At 43.9% G+C, this 17,449-nt stretch overlaps 1 protein-coding gene across 3 annotated transcripts in view; it reads left to right on the top strand.

Annotated features, from left to right (window-relative positions):
* The window catches only part of LOC109899573 (Kv channel-interacting protein 2), a 90,439-nt gene that overhangs the window by 55,443 nt on the left and 17,547 nt on the right, over positions 1 to 17,449 (top strand). The window contains exon 1 of one of the 3 annotated variants that reach the window (XM_031835893.1): positions 14,851 to 15,543. The exons of the other annotated variants lie outside the window; for them this stretch is intronic. Within the exon in view, the coding sequence (XP_031691753.1) occupies positions 15,417 to 15,543 (127 nt within the window). The 5' untranslated portion in view covers positions 14,851 to 15,416. Of the gene's footprint in view, positions 1 to 14,850; positions 15,544 to 17,449 lie in introns of those variants that run through there. 3 annotated transcript variants of the gene reach the window in all.

Below are 17,449 nucleotides of genomic sequence, written 5' to 3'. Positions count from 1 at the left end.
TTTGCACTCTGGGAGGGGGAAACCATGGAGTTGTCAACCATGATGGAGAGGTCTTGGAGCGGGCAGGACTTTCCTGGGAAGAAGGTGTTTTGTCAAGATTGCTCTTGGCCAACAACCAAGCTCAGATGTCTGCCAGGCACGCAGAGATGCGTGTTGCCACCTGGGTGTCAGAAGGGAGGAAGGATAAGAGTAGTTGAGTGTCATCTACATAGCAATGATAGGATAATCAATGTGAGGATATGACAGAGCCAAGTGACTTGGTGTAAAGAGAAAAGAGGAGAGGGCCTAGAACCGTGCCCTGGATGCGTGCTCAGTCCCTTCCTGTACTCCTAAGTTTGCAGATGACAGAACTGTGGTAGGTCTGATCACCAACAACGACGAGACAGCATTTAGGGAGGAGGTCAGAGACCTGGCTATGTGGTGCCAGGACAACAACCTCTCCCTCAATGTGATCAAGACTAAGGAGATGATTGTGGACTACAGGAAAAGGAGGACCGACCACTCCCCCATTCTCATCGACGGGTCTGTAGTGAAGCAGGTTGAGAGCTTCAAGTTCCTCAAAAGGTTCTACAGCTGCACCATCAAAAGCATCCTGGTTGCATCACTGCCTGGTATGGCAACTGCTCGGCCTTCGACCGCAAGGCACTACAGAGGGGCCAAGCATGCTGCCATCCAGGACCTCTATACCAGGTGATGTCAGAGGAAGGCCCTAAAAATTGTCAAAGACTCCAGCCAGCCTAATCATTGACTGTTCTCTCTGCTACCGCATGGCAAGCGGTACCAGAGCGCCAAGTCTAGGTCCAAGAGGCTTCTTAAACAGCTTCTACCCCCAAGCCATAAAACTACTGAACATCTAACCAAACTGCTGCTCTTTAATTTCTAATTGTTTTAGGTATTTTTCTTATAACTGCATTGTTGGTTAAGGGCTTGTAAGTAAGCATTTCACTGTTGTATACACCTGTTGTATTCGGCGCATGTGACAAATAACATTTTATTTTATTTGGGTGGATACCAGTAGTGAGAGCACGTGGTGCAGACACAGATCCTCTCCATGCCACCAAGTAGCATGGTAGGTAGTGCTAGGTATCAACAGCCAATCCTGTAAGGGCTGGAATCTATAGTGAGCTTTGGATTGGTAAATCACATTCAGATATCGCCAAGGAATTGACTGATGTGTGACAGGACGTGTTGACATGTATTTGGTTCAACATGGGGATTTGTATTTGGCTTTTTAGAAGTTTGACATGGGGGTTACACAAAGGATTTTACAAACCTGGGCATTGTCATCTGCAAAGACAACAATGTATGAACGCTACCTATATTGCTATTGTTTTACCTGAGACCAAAGAGCTACGACTTCATAGGTGTCTCTTTAGGGACCACATGTATGAACTTTCAGGTACTCTAGCCTAAAAACCCTAAGGTAGAAAAGGGAATCTGATTCAGAGTCAACAAGTTACATTAAAATCCTTCTTTATATCCCAAAAAGTCAGTTTAGTTGGAGCCATCGATTTTCGTTCAACCACTCGTTCAACATGCAGAGAAAGGAAACCAGAAATCTACCGCGAAACTTGTTAAAACAAGTCAAAATACATTTCTATTGACTCCCCAGATACCCTAAAATGTAATCAAACTATAATATTTCATACGGAAAGAAGTACGTTCAATAGGAAACCGATATTAGCAGGTGCGTCTTGTCTTCATCGCACGCCCAAACACGAATTTTCAATAGTGTGTCCCAGTACTAAAACTCATATTTCTTACTCGTTTTGGAAGAAACAAGCCTGAAACTTTGAACATAGAGTGCTGACACCTATGGAAGCCAGAGGAATTGCATACTGGGAGCTAGATGTCATTATTTCCCTACACTTTCCATTGTAAGAGCATGGGCTCTCAAACAAAAAAGTTTCCGGTTTGTTTTTCTTGGTATTTTCTCCTACCATATCTATTGTGATATAGTCTCCTACATTATTTTAACATTTCAACAAACTTCAAAGTGTTTTCTTTTCAATGGTACCAATTATATGCATTTCCTGGCTTCAGTGCCTGAGCAACAGGCAGTTTACTTTGGGCACGTCAGTCAGGCGGAAATTGAGAAAAAAGGACCCCAGCCCTTGCATTAAATAAAGGTTCAATTAAAAAACAAAAATTTAAAAATTACAAAATTGTGGGAGTCTGATGTGCATTTACAGCTGTCTATTCAATAGGGATCTCTTTTGTTTTGTCTTTTTTGCATAACATTACATGGGGCTTTGTTCAATTGCATTAACAATGCAAATTATCACTGGTCTTTAGTATATGAAGGTATACCAGAGAGTGAAGGAAAAATGCAGTTTTTTATACATGTGCAGTGCATTCGGAAAGTATTCAGACCCCTTGACTTTTTTCACATGTTGTTATGTTACAGCATTATTATCAAATTGATTTTTAAAAATCTTATCAATCTACACACAATACCCCATAATGACAAAGCAAAAACTGGTTTTCAGTTGTTTAAAAAAATATATAAAAATAACCATGTTTACATACACTACCAGTCAAAAGTTTTAGAACACCTACTCATCCAAGGATTTTTCTTAATATTTACTATTTTCTGCATCATAGATTAATAGTGAAGACATCAAAACTATGAAATAACACATATGGAATCATGTAGTAACCAAATAGCCACCCATTGCCTTGATGACAGCTTTGCACACTCTTATAATTCTCTCAACCAGCTTCATGAGGTAGTCACCTGGAATGCATTTCAATTAACAGGTGTGCCTTGTTAAACGTTAATTTGTGGAATTTCTTTCCTTGGTATAGGAATGGTATACATAAGATAGCCCTATTTGGTAAAATACCAAGACCATATTATGGCAAGAACAGCTCAAAATAAGCGAAAATAAACGACAGTCCATCATTACTTTAAGACATGAAGGTCAGGCAATCCGGAACATTTCAAGAACTTTGAAAGTTTCTTAAAGTGCAACAACAAACTGTCTCTCATGAGGACCACCACAGGAAGGGAAGACCCAGTTACCTCTGCTGCAGAGGATATGTTCATTTGAGTTCCCAGCCTCAGAAATTGTAGCCCAAATAAATGCTTCACAGAGTTCAAGAAGCAGACACATCTCAACATCAGCTATTCAGAGGAGACTGTGTGAATCAGACCTTCATGATTTAATTGCTGCAAAGAAACCACTAATAAAGGACACCAATAAGGAAAAGATACTTGCTTGGGCCAAGAAACACGAGCAATGAACATTAGACCAGTGGAAATTTGTCCTTTGGTCTGTAGTCCAAATTGGAGATTTTTGGTTCCAAACGCTGTGTCTTTGTGAGACGCGGTGTGGGTGAACGGATGGTCTCCGCATGTGTATTTCCCAGCGTAAAGCATGGTGGAGGAGGTGTTATGGTGTGGGGGTGCTTTGCTGGTGACATTGTCTGTGATTTATTTAGAGTTCAAGGCACACTTAACCAACATGCCTACCACAGCATTCTGCAGCGATACGCCATCCCATCTGGTTTGGGCTTAGTGTGATTATCATTTTGTTATATTTATTCTACAATGTAGAAAATAGTTTTAAAAAATAAAGAAAACCCCTTGAATGAGTAGATGTTCTAAAACTTTTGACCGGTAGTGTAGGTATTCAGACCCTTTACTTAGTACTTTGTTAAAACACCGTTGGCAGCGAATACAGCCTCTGAGTCTTCTTGGGTATGACACTACAGGTTGGCACACCTGTATTTGGGGATAGTAGATGCCAGACACACCACTTTGAGTGTGTCAGTAACTGCAACGCTGCTGAGCTTTTCACACTCAACAGTTTCCCATGTGTATCAAGAGTGGTCCACCACCCAAAGGACATCCAGCCAACTTGACACAACTGTGGGAAGCATTGGCGTCAACATGGGCCAGCATCTCTGTAGAACGTTTCCGACACCTTGTAGAATCCATGCCCTGACAAGGTTCTGAGGTCAAAAGGGGGTGCAACTCAATATTAGGAAGTTGTTCCTAATGTTTGATACACCTAGTGTATATTGGAGAGAAGAGACACAGATGTAAGATCTTAATTTGACCAATATTGGCTCAGTAAAAACATTCTGCAGCAAAAGGATTTTAATGTTTAGTCCATAATGTTGCTTCATCGGTGGTTAGGCTATTAGCTGGCCAAAATTTGGCTGCATGAAAGTGCAATCTTGTTAATATAACCATGTGTTATTGCGTGTTTTCAGTGAATTTATGTCAATCATGAAGCTCATCTACATCTACTGAGATGCAGGAAAATTCTCAGCAACAAAAGACGGATCAAATTAAGATCCTACGTCTGTACAAAAAAAAACAGTTTGGTTATACACACAAAAACTTAGGTGCTGTGCTAATAAAGTATACATTAAAAGAACATAAAGGCCAGCACACTGTATATGATCACAATTACCACCTTTATAGACAAGTTTTTCGATCTCAATGATTTTAGTCAGATCAAGCAGAGGTATAATTCATGAATGAAAGCCTTGTGTGATCTCCCTTTCCAAATCAACATTTAGCCCCTAACTACTTCATGCCGATCAGACGGATTTGGACAGAGACTTGTGTGTGTTGCCTGTGTGGCATCCTTCACTGTAATTCTGTCAGTGAAAAAGGGAACAGGTCGTATTGATGCACTGTTGCTCTGCTGACTGGGGGCTGGAGGGCCACGATAACACACACATACACACACACACTTACACATCACCTACACACACACACACTGAGTGTGCTGATCTTCAATCCTTTTGATAACTTATTACTCTGAGAGAATGTTATATTCGTCTCACTCTCTCCACCTCTCTCCCTCCTTCCTCTTTCTCTCTGTCTCTCCCATTCTCTCTCTCTCGTTTGATTTCCAAATAAATCAATTAATTTTTACCTCATCCCGGGCACACAGCCAAAGGACGTCTCATTCATTACTCCTCCACCCCTCTTCCTTTCCTCCTCTCCCCACTCCTTGAATGTGAGTTGGCAAAAGTGTATATATTGCTCATTTGTACGTTGAGGAAGATTGTGAGCCTGGCAGATTCTATTCAGAGTGGTGTAGGAAGTTGTGAGGCTGGCAGAGTGTTCAGAGTGGTGTAGGAAAGTAACATGATTCAGATATGGAGTATCGTTGGTCTAGTCCTCTGTGTGTGTGTGTGTGTGTGTGTGTGTGTGTGTGTGTGTGTGTGTGTGTGTGTGTGTGTGTGTGTGTGTGTGTGTGTGTGTGTGTGTGTGTGTGTCAGCCCCAGACCATTACTCCTCCTCCACCAAACTTTACAGTTGGCACTAGGAATTGGGGCAGGTAGGGTTCTCCTGGCATCCGCCAAACCCAGATTAATTTGTCTGACTGCCAGATGGTGGAGTGTGATTCATCACTCCAGAAAATGTTTTTCCACTGCTCCAGAGTCCAATGGTGACGAGCTTTACACCACTCCAGCCAATGTTTGGCATTGGGAGTGGTGATCTTAGGCTTGTGTGCGGCTGCTCGGCCATGGAAACCCATTTCATGAACTCCCGATGAACAGTGCTTGTGCTGACAATGCTTCCAGAGGTTAGTTTGGAACTCGGTAGTGAGTGTTGCAACCGAAGAGCAATTTCCAGCACTCAGTGGTCCCGTTCTGTCTGCTTGCATGCCCTACCAATTTGCGGCTGAGCCGTTTTGGCTCCTAGACGTTTCCACTTCACAATAACTGTCACTACCCCAGCATTACGCACTCCTGCCACCATCAGTACGCACACCTGCCTTCCTCCCGTCATGTGCATCGGCGATTATTGGACTCACCCTGACTCAATCACCTGTTTATTACCTCCCCTATATTTATCTGTTCCCTGAAGCTGCATTAATAACATCACTTACAGTTGACCGAGGCAGCTTTAGCAGGGCAGAAATTTGATGAATTGGAAAGGTGACATCCTATGAAGGTGCCACATTGAAAGTCACTGAGCTCTTCAGTACCGGGCCATTCTACTGCCAATGCTCATGTTTGGTTTACTCAGTGTAGAGTAGGCCGTCATTGTAAATAAGAATTTGTTCTTAACTGACTTGCCTAGTTAAATAAAGGTTAGATAAAAAATGTAAAAAGTAAAAATGGTTATGATGTTGATGATAATCATAACATTAACACCACATAATATGTATGTATAAATCGTTCCAGTAAGAACCGGATGCCATACTGTGAAGTTCTGTGCTGTGTGCGTGTGTGTGTGCGTTTATGTCTTTTTATAGTCAATAATCCTTCATTACCTTCCCACTGTTTGTCTGCGCAGTCACAATCTGAATGAAGGGCAATTACAGAAAGGGAGGGGAGACAGACGGACAGACGGACAGGCAGGCAGGCAGGCAGTCAGGCAGGAAAGAGAAAGAAAAAAAGAAAGAAAGGAGGTAGAATTTAGACATACAAATGTTAATGATAATGCTCTGTTTGATTTATACAACACTGCCCTCTGGAGGAATGTTAGTGAATTCCAATCATGAATTGTTTATTGACTGTAATGACTAGTTTATTATGCATTATTAAAATTAGGTACCAATGAGCAAAATAACATCATTTGAGCAGAATACGGTACAGGTAATGCTGTATTTTGGCTTCGAAAGGAGGCTTCAACAAAACTTTGATAATGTGACTAAAAATCCTCAAAGCAGATCCTTCAATGCTGCCAGTTCAGTGCATGTGTGTGTGCGAACATGGTTCTGTTTTGAATACAGTGAAGATTTTTCCTACTTTGTAGTCAGATTTGTCCATTGTTGTAGTTCATGCCAAAAGGGTGTAGTTATTGTAATTAATCTGTTTTTGTTTCAGATCCCTTTTTTAAAATGTGTATATCCCCTAAGCTAATGATCTATGCAAATGATCTCCCCTTTCATTTACTCACAGTAATTGGAAACATTGCTACCCAATTTTGAGCGCCAATCGTCAATGCCTCCCTCTTTAACTCACCTACATACACACACACACGACCTCACTCACTGACTCACACACACACACAGCTAGATATTTGAATTAGCTTGGTATCTTTTCAGAGGGATAATTCCAAAGGTAGAAGTCTACATCTGGAGGTGTTTCAACTGTCTGGCCACAGGCAAAATTTTCCTCATCATAACTAATACACAGTTTGGCTGATTAGAAAAGAAGGTAGAACCATATAGTGTTCTTCAGTTTGTCCCCATAGGGAAACCTCTATGTAGGGTTCCCTCTGTAAATGTTGTTTATCTAGAAACCTATATGAAGGGTTATGCCTAGAACCCTCTATAAATGATTTTACCAAGAACCCTTTCATCTTTGAAGGGTTCTTCCCAGAACTCTCTATAAAGGTTTTACCAAGAACCCTTTCATCTTTGAAGGGTTCTTCCCAGAACTCTCTATAAACGGTTTTACCAAGAACCCTTTCATCTTTGAAGGGTTCTTCCCAGAACTCTCTATAAATGGTTTTACCAAGAACCCTTTCATCTTTGAAGGGTTCTTCCCAGAACTCTCTATAAACGGTTTTACCAAGAACCCTTTAGACTTTGAAGGGTTCTTCCCAGAACTCTCTATAAATGGTTTTACCAAGAACCCTTTAAACTTTGAACAGTTCCACCAGCCTTATTAGCCTTTATTTCTTTATTATTTGTTTTTTAATCAGCTTTTTCAGAAGCAGCAGGTACTCTTCCTGGGGTCCACAAAAAACACAAAACATGAAAAGTAACAAAACACTGATAAACTAATAGACAAGGACGGTCACACAAATTAAAAATACAAGGATATGCAAACAATATTTTTAAGATTTTTAAGATTTTTTAAAATAAACTCTTTATGAAAGAATCCTTATTGCCTTCCTTCTTGAGTCATCAAAGAGCCCTTTCATTAAAAAAAAACAGTTCTTAGGATGTTAAAGGTTTTTAGGTAAAAACCCTTTGCCTTACAAAGAACTTCCAAAAAGGGTTCTTCAGATGAAAACAGTTCTTGGTAGAACCCTATCCCTCTGCAAAGAACCCTTTCGCATCCCTTTTTTTCTGTCTAGGGCTGGGTAAGCCTGTCTGTGTGTGTTTGTGTGTGTCCATCCTGCCCTACCTACTACTCAGCAGGCCAACAGACACACCTACAGGGACGCAGCAGTCATCAAAAACCAAGACAGATGGTACAGGATTGAAATAGACAGAGGGATACAGGTCCGTGTCAGACAGGGCGTGGGGAATAATGTCAACATTTCTGCTGCCTCAAGCTGTGTTTAGACAGAGATGGAGAACCAGGTATTCACATATCATTATCTTACAGTTACTGTAGGTGTTCATAGTAAGATGCTGGTCTACCTAATGGTAGTAGATTTTACCTGGCATCTGAAACTAGCAGCCCTCCAGTTTCCAGTTCAATTCCCACTTGTTCCATATTTAAACTAACAATCTTCCAGCTTTTCTCTTCCCGTCGCCACCTCCTGTAAGGTAGAGAATACAGTGGTGAATGAATAATTGCTTTTCCACAGTGAGGAGCTAGAGCGGAGGAGCCTGTTTTGGAATCTGAGTTCATTTCAGCAGGATCTTCATCAGACGCAACGTTGTGTTTGATTAACCCAGCCATTTGCAATAAGCTCAGAATCTACGAAGGACCTGATCCAGGTCAAGAATGTGTGTGTGTGTGCGTGCATGTGTGTGTGTGTGTGTGTGTGTGTGTGTATTAGTATGACATGGAATGGGAGCTATTGAACGCATGTCTCTAGAATGTGTCTGACAGACAGACAGCTCATTTAACTGAGCTAGTTACAGTGAAATGGAGCACATTCTCAGAATATCAGGACACGCACACACACATACAGACAGACACGCAATCAAGATATAGAAAATAATGATCCTATTGTTGTCTCTTCAGTCTGAGCATAAAAGGTTGCAGTATAAAGATAACTCGGTTTGAAAAGGAAAAGGTTTCTCAGTTTGCTCGACTTCCAAACTGTCATTTGGAAGATGCATCAAACCTGCAGCAGTCAGACCCAGAGTACCACTCAGATCTCGCTCTCGCAGGTAAGCAGACAAACAAGATGTTCTCTACATGGCACCACATGACCTTCATATCACAGACCTGTCACTATCACTGAGAATAGATGGAAATTGAATCCATGTAGAAAATTGGCTTTGGCTTGACAGTGATATGATCAACATCACAAGCAAACAACTGTAAGACATCAGCAGCACACTATACAGTGCGTTCGCAAAGTATTCAGACCCCTTGACTTTTTCCACAATTGTTGTTACGTTACAGGCTTATTCTAAACGGAATTACATAAATGTTTTCCCTCCTCAATCTACACACAATACCCCAAAATGACAAAGTGAGAACAGGTAAAAAAATGTTTGGAAATGTATTAAAAATAAAAACAGAAATACCATATTACATAAGCATTCAGACCCTTTGCTATGAGACCCTTTGCTATGAGACTGTCACACCCTGACCTTAGTGTTCTTTGTTTTCCTTGTTACTTTGGTTAGGTCAGGGTGTGACATGGGTGATGTATGTGTTTTGTCTTGTCTAGGGGTTTTGTATGTTTATCGGGGTGTTTCCTTTCTAGGTGTTTATGTAAGTCTATGGTTGCCTAGATTGGTTCTCAATTAGAGGCAGGTGCTTATCGTTGTCTCTGATTGGGAACCATATTTAGGCAGCCATGTTCTGTGTGTATTTTGGTGGGTGATTGTTTCCTGTGTCTGTGCCACACGAGACTGTTTTGTTGCCAGTTCACTTTGTTGTTTTGTATTTGTGTTCATGTTGAGTTTTCATATTAAATACATTTACCACGCCGCATATTGGTCCGATCCTTGTTTCACCTCTTCAGAGGAAGAGGAGGAAATCTGCCGTGACAGAGACTCTCACTACTCTGGACGGTTCTGACTTAGAATATGTCGACAACTATAAATACCTAGGTGTCTGGCTAGACTGTAAACTCTCCTTCCACACTCACATTAAGCATCTCCATTCCAAAATGAAATCTAGAATTGGCTTCCTATTTCGCAATAAAGCCTCCTTCACTCATGCACCAAACATACCCTCGTAAAACGGACTATCCTACCGATCCTTGACTTCGGCGATGTAATTTACAAAATAGCCTCCAACACTCTACTCGACAAATTGGATGCAGTCTATCACAGTTGCCATCCGTTTTGTCACCAAAGCCCCATATACTACCCACCACTGCGACCTGTATGCTCTCGTTGGCTGGTCCTCGCTACATATTCGTCGCCAAACCCACTGGCTTCAGGTCATCTATAAATCTTTGCTAGGTAAAGCTCTGCCTTATTTATCTCAGCTCACTGGTCACCATAGCAACACCCACCCGTAGCACACGCTCCAGCGGGTATATTTCGCTGGTCATCCCCAAAGCCAACTCCTCTTAGGCCACCTTTCCTTCAGTTCTCTGCTGCCAATGACTGGAACGAATTGCAAAAATAACTGAAGCTGGAGACATATCTCCCTCACTAACTTTCAGCATCAGCTGTCAGAGCAGCTTACCGATCGCTGCAGCTGTACACAGCCCATCTGTAAATAGCCCATCTAACTGCCTACCTCATCCCCATATTTGTTTTTGTTTTTCTGCTCTTTTGCACACCTGTATTTCTACTTGTACATCCTCATCTGCATATTTTTCACTTTCAGTGTTAATTGCTAAATTGGAATTACTTCACCACTATGGCCTATTTATTGCCTTTACCTCCTTTCTTCATTTGCACACACTGTACACAGATTTTTCTATTGTGTTATTGACTATACGTTTGTGTACCTCTGTGTTGTTGTTTTTGTCGCACTGCTTTGCTTTATCTTGGCAGGTCGCAGTTGTAAATGAGAACTTGTTCTCAACTGGCCTACCTGGTTAAATAAAGGTGAAATAAAAAAATTCAGGTGCATCCTGTTTCCATTAATCATCCTTGAGATGTTTCTACAATTTGAATGGAGTCCAGCTGTGGTAAATACAATTGATTGGACATGATTTGGAAAGGCACACACATGTCTATATACTGTTAGAGCAGAGCAAAGACCCAGCCAGGATGTCAAAGGAATTGTCCGTAGAGCTCCGAGACAGGATTGTGTCAAAGCACAGAAGGACCCCAAGATAACACTGGCCTCCATCATTCTTAAATGAAAGAAGTTTGGAACCACTAAGACTATTCCTAGAGATTCTCTGGTCTGATGTAACCAAGATTGAACTATTTGGCCTGAATGTCAAGCGCAAAGTCTGGAGGAAACCTGGTACCTTCCCTACGGTGAAGCATGGTGGTGGCAGCACTCAGGACCTCAGACTGGGACAAAGTGTTCACCCTCCAACAGGACAACGACCCTAAGCACACAGCCAAGGCAACGCAGGAGTGGCCTCGGACAAGGAGTGGCCTCGGACAAAGGGTTTGAATTCTTATGTAAATATGATATTTATGGTGGGTTTAATTTTATAATTTGCAAAATGTTCTGAAACCTGTTTTTGCTTTAGAGTTATGGGGTATTGTGTGTAGATTGATGAGGGAAAAAACTATTTCACACATTTTAAATAAGGCGTAACAACGTGGAAAAAGTCAAGGGGTGTAACGGTTTTCTTGAGTTGAAGGAGAGGCGGACCAAAACGCAGCGTGGTTGAAGTTCATGTTTTTTAATAAGACAACTAAACATGAACATAATAATAATCTGCGATACGCGGAGCTGGTATGTACCGAAACAGCCCTATCTGGTGCAACAAACACAGAGACAGGAACAATCACCCACAAAACCCAACACCAAACAGGCTACCTAAATATGGTTCCCAATCAGAGACAATGACTAACACCTGCCTCTGATTGAGAACCATATCAGGCCAAACATAGAAATAGACAAACTAGACATGTAACATAGAATGCCCACTCAGATCACACCCTGACCAAACCCCCCCCCACTTCACCGTAGTCTTAGTCCACCACCTTGTCCGCTTCCGTGGCCTCCTAACCACGGCGACCCTTCTAAATGACCCCACTGGACTGAGGGGCAGCTCGGGACAGAGGGGCGGCGGCTCGGGACAGAGGGGCGGCGGCTCTGGGACAGAGGGGCTCTGGGCTGAGGGGATCTGGGCTGAGGGGCTCTGGCGCCTCTGGGCTGAGGGGCTCTGGCGCCTCTGGGCTGAGGGGATCTGGGGCCTCTGGGCTGAGGGGCTCCGGCAGTGCCGGACAGGCGGGAGGCTCCGGCAGCGCCGGACAGGCGGAAGCGGCTGTAGGGATGAGACGGAGAGACAGCCTGGTGCGGGGGGCTGCCACCGGAGGGCTGGTGCGTGGAGGTGGTACCGGATAGACCGGACCGTGCAGGCGCACTGGAGCTCTTGAGCACCGAGCCTGCCCAACCTTACCTGGTTGAATGCTCCCGGTCGCCCTACCAGTGCGGCGAGGTGGAATAGCCCGCACTGGGCTATGCCGCTTCCCAATACATTTTTGGGGCTGACTCTCTGGCTTCAGTCCACGTCGCCGTGCTCGTCTCTCCAACTCCATTCTCCTGTAACCCTCCTCGCACTGCTCCAGCGAATCCCAGGCGGGCTCCGGCACTCTCCCTGGGTCGACCGCCCACCTGTCTATTTCCTCCCAAGTAGTATAGTCCATACTTCGCTGCTCCTGCTGCCGCTCACCACGCCGCTTGGTCCTGTTGTGGTGGGTGATTCTGTAACGGTTTTCTTGTGTCGAAGGAGAGGCGGACCAAAACGCCCCCACTTCACCATAGTCTTAGTCCGCCCCTCTGTCCCGAGCTGCCCCTCTGTTCCGAGCTGCCCCTCAGTCCAGTGGGGTCATTTAGAATGGTTGCCGTGGTTAGGAGGCCACGGAAGTGGACAATGTGGCGGACTAAGACTATGGTGAAGTGGGGGCCACGTCCAGCACCAGAGCCGCCACCGCGGACAGATGCCCACCCAGACCCTCCCCAATAGGTTCAGGTTTTGCGGCCGGAGTCCGCACCTTGGGGGGGGTGTACTATCACACCCTGACCATAGATTGCTTTGTATGTTTCTATGTTTTGTTTGGTCAGGGTGTGATCTGAGTGGGCATTCTATGTTGGGTGTCTAGTTTGTCTGTTTCTGTGTTTGGCCTGATATGGTTCTCAATCAGAGGCAGGTGTTAGTCATTGTCTCTGATTGGGAACCATATTTAGGTAGCCTGTTTGGTGTTGGGTTTTGTGGGTGATTGTTCCTGTCTCTGTGTTTGTTGCACCAGATAGGGCTGTTTCGGTTTTCCACGTTTGTTGTTTTGTATTATGTTCATGTTTAGTTGTCTTATTAAAAAACATGAACTTCAACCACGCTGCGCTTTGGTCCACCTCTCCTTCGACACAAGAAAACCATTACAAGGGGTGTGAAAACCTTCCGAATGCACTGTATATTAGGGGCATTTCATTTGAACTGTTATGCAATGCAAAAGGTTAAAAGACAGATAAGCAGCAGGTGCGTGTGTGTGTGTGTGTGTGTGTGTGTGTGTGTGTGTGTGTGTGTGTGTGTGTGTGTGGAGTGAGGTTATCTGATTAAGCATGGACTGAATCCTGGAGGACTCATTTTGCTCAGTGGTGTCTCTGAGTGTTCTGTGGTTCCCTAAGAGCTTTGCCAAGGAGCTTAGTTCCAATAGTGCATGCGGAGCATTATTAATCACTGAGCAGACAGACCAGTCCTCCTCACTCTTCTCCCCCCTTTCTCACCCCTCTATTTCCCCCCTCAACCCCTTTTGCTTTTTGAGTGAAAATTCATTGAGAACACACACACACAGCCTTGATCCTCAACCCACTTTCCATCTCATCCCTTGTTCCTTTTTACTCTTCTTCCACAGTCCTTGAGAGTGGATATATTTCCACTTGTTGAAATGTTCCCTTTGATGTCCTACATCTTGTACCTAAAATGTTGTGACACAATGTCTTTCTCTTTTTTTGCTATAAAGTGAGATCATTTCTTTTAGGCTTAAGTGTAGTGTTGGTTTAGTGTTGGTTTGGTTAAGTTTTGATCACTTAGTTTCACTGGTTAGTTTAACTGTGGCTATAGTTTGTCAGTCTGCTTCGTTTGGCAATGTAAGTTGAACTATGGTTGGTCTGTTAGTATAATTGGTTGGTTTACTATCACTGTTTTTGGTATGTTGGCATGGTGTTGGTTTGGCTGTTATGGCGTTATTATGACATTCAGTCTAAACATCCTGAGGTCTGGCATCTTACTGGCACAGAGACACGATACACCCGGAGTCAGATTTCACCCAATTTTACACATTACAGCTCACTGGCACACACCTATCTCCATGTGGGTATGTTAGTGGATATGCAAGCCAAGGGAAGCAAGGGAAAGAGAATCACATCTGTGAGTCTGGCCACAGCTGCCAGCGACGCGTGAATCCTAGCTGCATGTCACTCCCTAACCTCCCCCATTCCACCCCTTCCCTCTTCTCTTCTCCCCCGACTCAACCATCCTGTCTCTTCTCTCCACCATCTCCTCCTCTCCTCCTTCTTCTCCCCTCTCTCCTCTTTTCATCCCTCTCTCCTCACTCTTTCCTCCCTCTATCCAAACTCATGCTACTGACCCAACTACACACTAGGAGGGACTGAGCAGGAGGGGATGGAGAGATGGAAAAAGGGAGGGAAGAGAAACAAACAGAATTACAGAAAGAAAAGGGAGTAGGTAGATAGCACCTTCATTTCTAAGTGTATCTATCTAGAACTTTAAAGGGTTCTTTGGCCGTCACTATAGGAGAACCCTTTGAAGAACCCTTTTTGGTTGCAGGTAGAACCCTTTTAGGTTCCATGTAGAACTCTTTCTACAGAGGGTTCAACATGGAAACCAAAAGGGTTCTACCTGGAACCAAAAAGGGTTATCATATGGAACCCTTTTGGAACCCTTTATTCTAAGTGTGTAGGAGTGAGAGTAAAATCATTAACCTTTGATATAGCTTAGATCTACAGAGGACTATGATCACCTCTTTACTCTGGTTAACTACCTAATGATATTGGAGAGTTCTTCTTAGTTCAGATCACGATCGTTAGAAGTAACGGACGATTGTTGAGAGTTGACTAGGCTGGCTAACAGGTCAACCCGTAGGGCTGAGTTACAGAGGACCTTCTCTATACCTTTGACAGACAACCACCTATGAGCTGTTCTTGACAGGTCTGCTACTCTGGACCGAGTCAACTCTGCAATGTCAATACTACCTACTACAGACAGAGTAGGGGACAGAGAGAGTGAAACTCTACATCGTCATCACTTCTGACCTGAGTGGACGTACCATGGCTTTCTACTGGCAGATAGTGGGAGACTGAACAAGAGAGAGAGAGATCAAGGTGGACAGAGATATAAATGCGACTTTGAGGGACCGAAGGAGGTCTGAGCTAAGGTGGGCCCTCTTGGATTGACACGGATAGACCGAGGGAAGGAGAAAAAGAAAGAGGGAAGGGAGAGATCTCCCTCTCTCTCTCTGGGACAGTGTGTCAAGATGCAGTTGTTGTTTTTCCGTGAGGTGTGGGAGATGGAGGGATTGCAAACCGTGGGGATACTCCTGGTGGTCTGTAGCTCCCTCAAACTGATGCACTTCCTGGGGCTCATTGATTTCTCCTCAGAAGGTAAGATACAGGGGTCTGAGGGATGGATATGAGACAGGGGATAGGGGGAGGAGAATAGGCAAGGTTATGGGCTGGGGACATAAGTAGGAGCTTCGGGTAAGGGAGAGGGTTAGGGACATGGATTAGGTTTGGGGACAGGGGTAGGTTGCGATTAGGATGAGGATAAGCTCCAGGGACAGGGAAGGGTAGGAGGTAGAGATAGGGGTAACTGTAGAGTTTCGGTAAAGGATAGTCAGGTTTGGGCAGTAGCATGTTCTGGGGCAGAAGTAGGTGTAGAAGGTGGTGATTCAGGCCAGGGTAGTGATAACAGTAGGGGAAGAAGAAGGGAAAGAGATCATAAAAAATATTAATAGGGAATGTTTCTGGTTGTTATTCAAGGCAGGAACATCTGTCTATGTGCGGCAAGAAGACTATATCCTTCAGCTGTCCGATAAATGGTGGACTCTATTGGCTATAATTCAGGTGTGTGTGTGTGTGTGTGTGTGTGTGTGTGTGTGTGTGTGTGTGTGTGTGTGTGTGTGTGTGTGTGTGTGTGTGTGTGTGTGTGTGTGTGTGTGTGTGTGTGTGTGTGTGTGTGTGTGTGTGTGACCCAGTAATTAGTCTCCATATTACGGTACTCACATGAGCTGGCACTGTCACACTGGGCCATGCTAATGCGCCCTAACCCAAACATACGTAGTAAATGAGCATGACCTGATTTCTCCCTATCATCAGGTGTGTGTGTTGGTGGTTTGGGAGATGTGGGACAGAAATAGCTCTGCATGTGTGTCTAGTCTCTCTGTCCTCTCGCACTCTTCTCTGTGCCTAATGAGCTGTGGACTGGGACAGTCTATAGTTTATATTAGTACTGGAAAGATTACATTTTTGGGATAGTGGGTCATGAATTGTGGCAGTTTGAGGTTAATAACAAACATGTTTTTCCTAAACGTGGTTTGTGTATGGGTACCCTCAAGGGAACACAAGGCAGAGTTAGCCGAAAAGACCCCCAAAAAATCCAGACATTCTTTGACTTGAGATGATAGGGTCCATTTCATCAACTGATTTTCCTCATTACGTAGGTAATAATGTCACCCTGTGTGTGTGTGTGCGTGTGTTTTGGCTAGAGACGGAGCAGTATGTGAGTGACTCAGCCCTGGTGGCCATATGGCTATGATTACCCTGCATGGGCCAGATCATAAACACACACACTACATCCCATCTCCCCGGGCTAGTGTGTGTGTGTGTGTGTGTGTGTCAGTACCTCTAGCTCTAATATCTGACCTTGAGCTGCATATTTTGGCAGCACACCTGTAGGGGGTAGGACAAGGTAAACGGGTCAACAGCTTGTCGTTAAAACATAGTCGTTTTTATGTCAACCTGTGTTTGTGTGTATGTTGGGTGGGCTGCCGTGGGGCATTCAGGTTACCAGATGACAGAGGGCAATAGAGAGCTATTGTGAGCAAAGTGAGACACTTGTAATCCCCCCCCCCCCCCCCCCCCCGGCCTTCCCACCTGGGTAAAGAGTTTCCATCTAATTAAGTAAATAAAGTAAATAAAAAATGATGCTGAAAAAAGGAGAGCCCTACATCAAATTTCAAATCAAATCAAATTTATTTATATAGCCCTTCGTACATCAGCTGATATCTCAAAGTGCTGTACAGAAACCCAGCCTAAAACCCCAAACAGCAAGCAATGCAGGTGTAGAAGCACGGTGGCTAGGAAAAACTCCCTAGAAAGGCCAATACCTAGGAAGAAACCTAGAGAGGAACCAGGCTATGTGGGGTGGCCAGTCCTCTTCTGGCTGTGCCGGGTGGAGATTATAACAGAACATGGCCAAGATGTTCAAATGTTCATAAATGACCAGCATGGTCGAATAATAATAAGGCAGAACAGTTGAAACTGAGCTTTCCTTTGCTGTATTCCACTA

This window comes from Oncorhynchus kisutch, linkage group LG11, assembly GCF_002021735.2.
Source record: "Oncorhynchus kisutch isolate 150728-3 linkage group LG11, Okis_V2, whole genome shotgun sequence".
NCBI classification, from domain to species: domain Eukaryota; kingdom Metazoa; phylum Chordata; class Actinopteri; order Salmoniformes; family Salmonidae; genus Oncorhynchus; species Oncorhynchus kisutch.
Note: the sequence above shows the minus strand (reverse complement) of the source record. Positions and strands in the feature narration are given on the sequence as shown.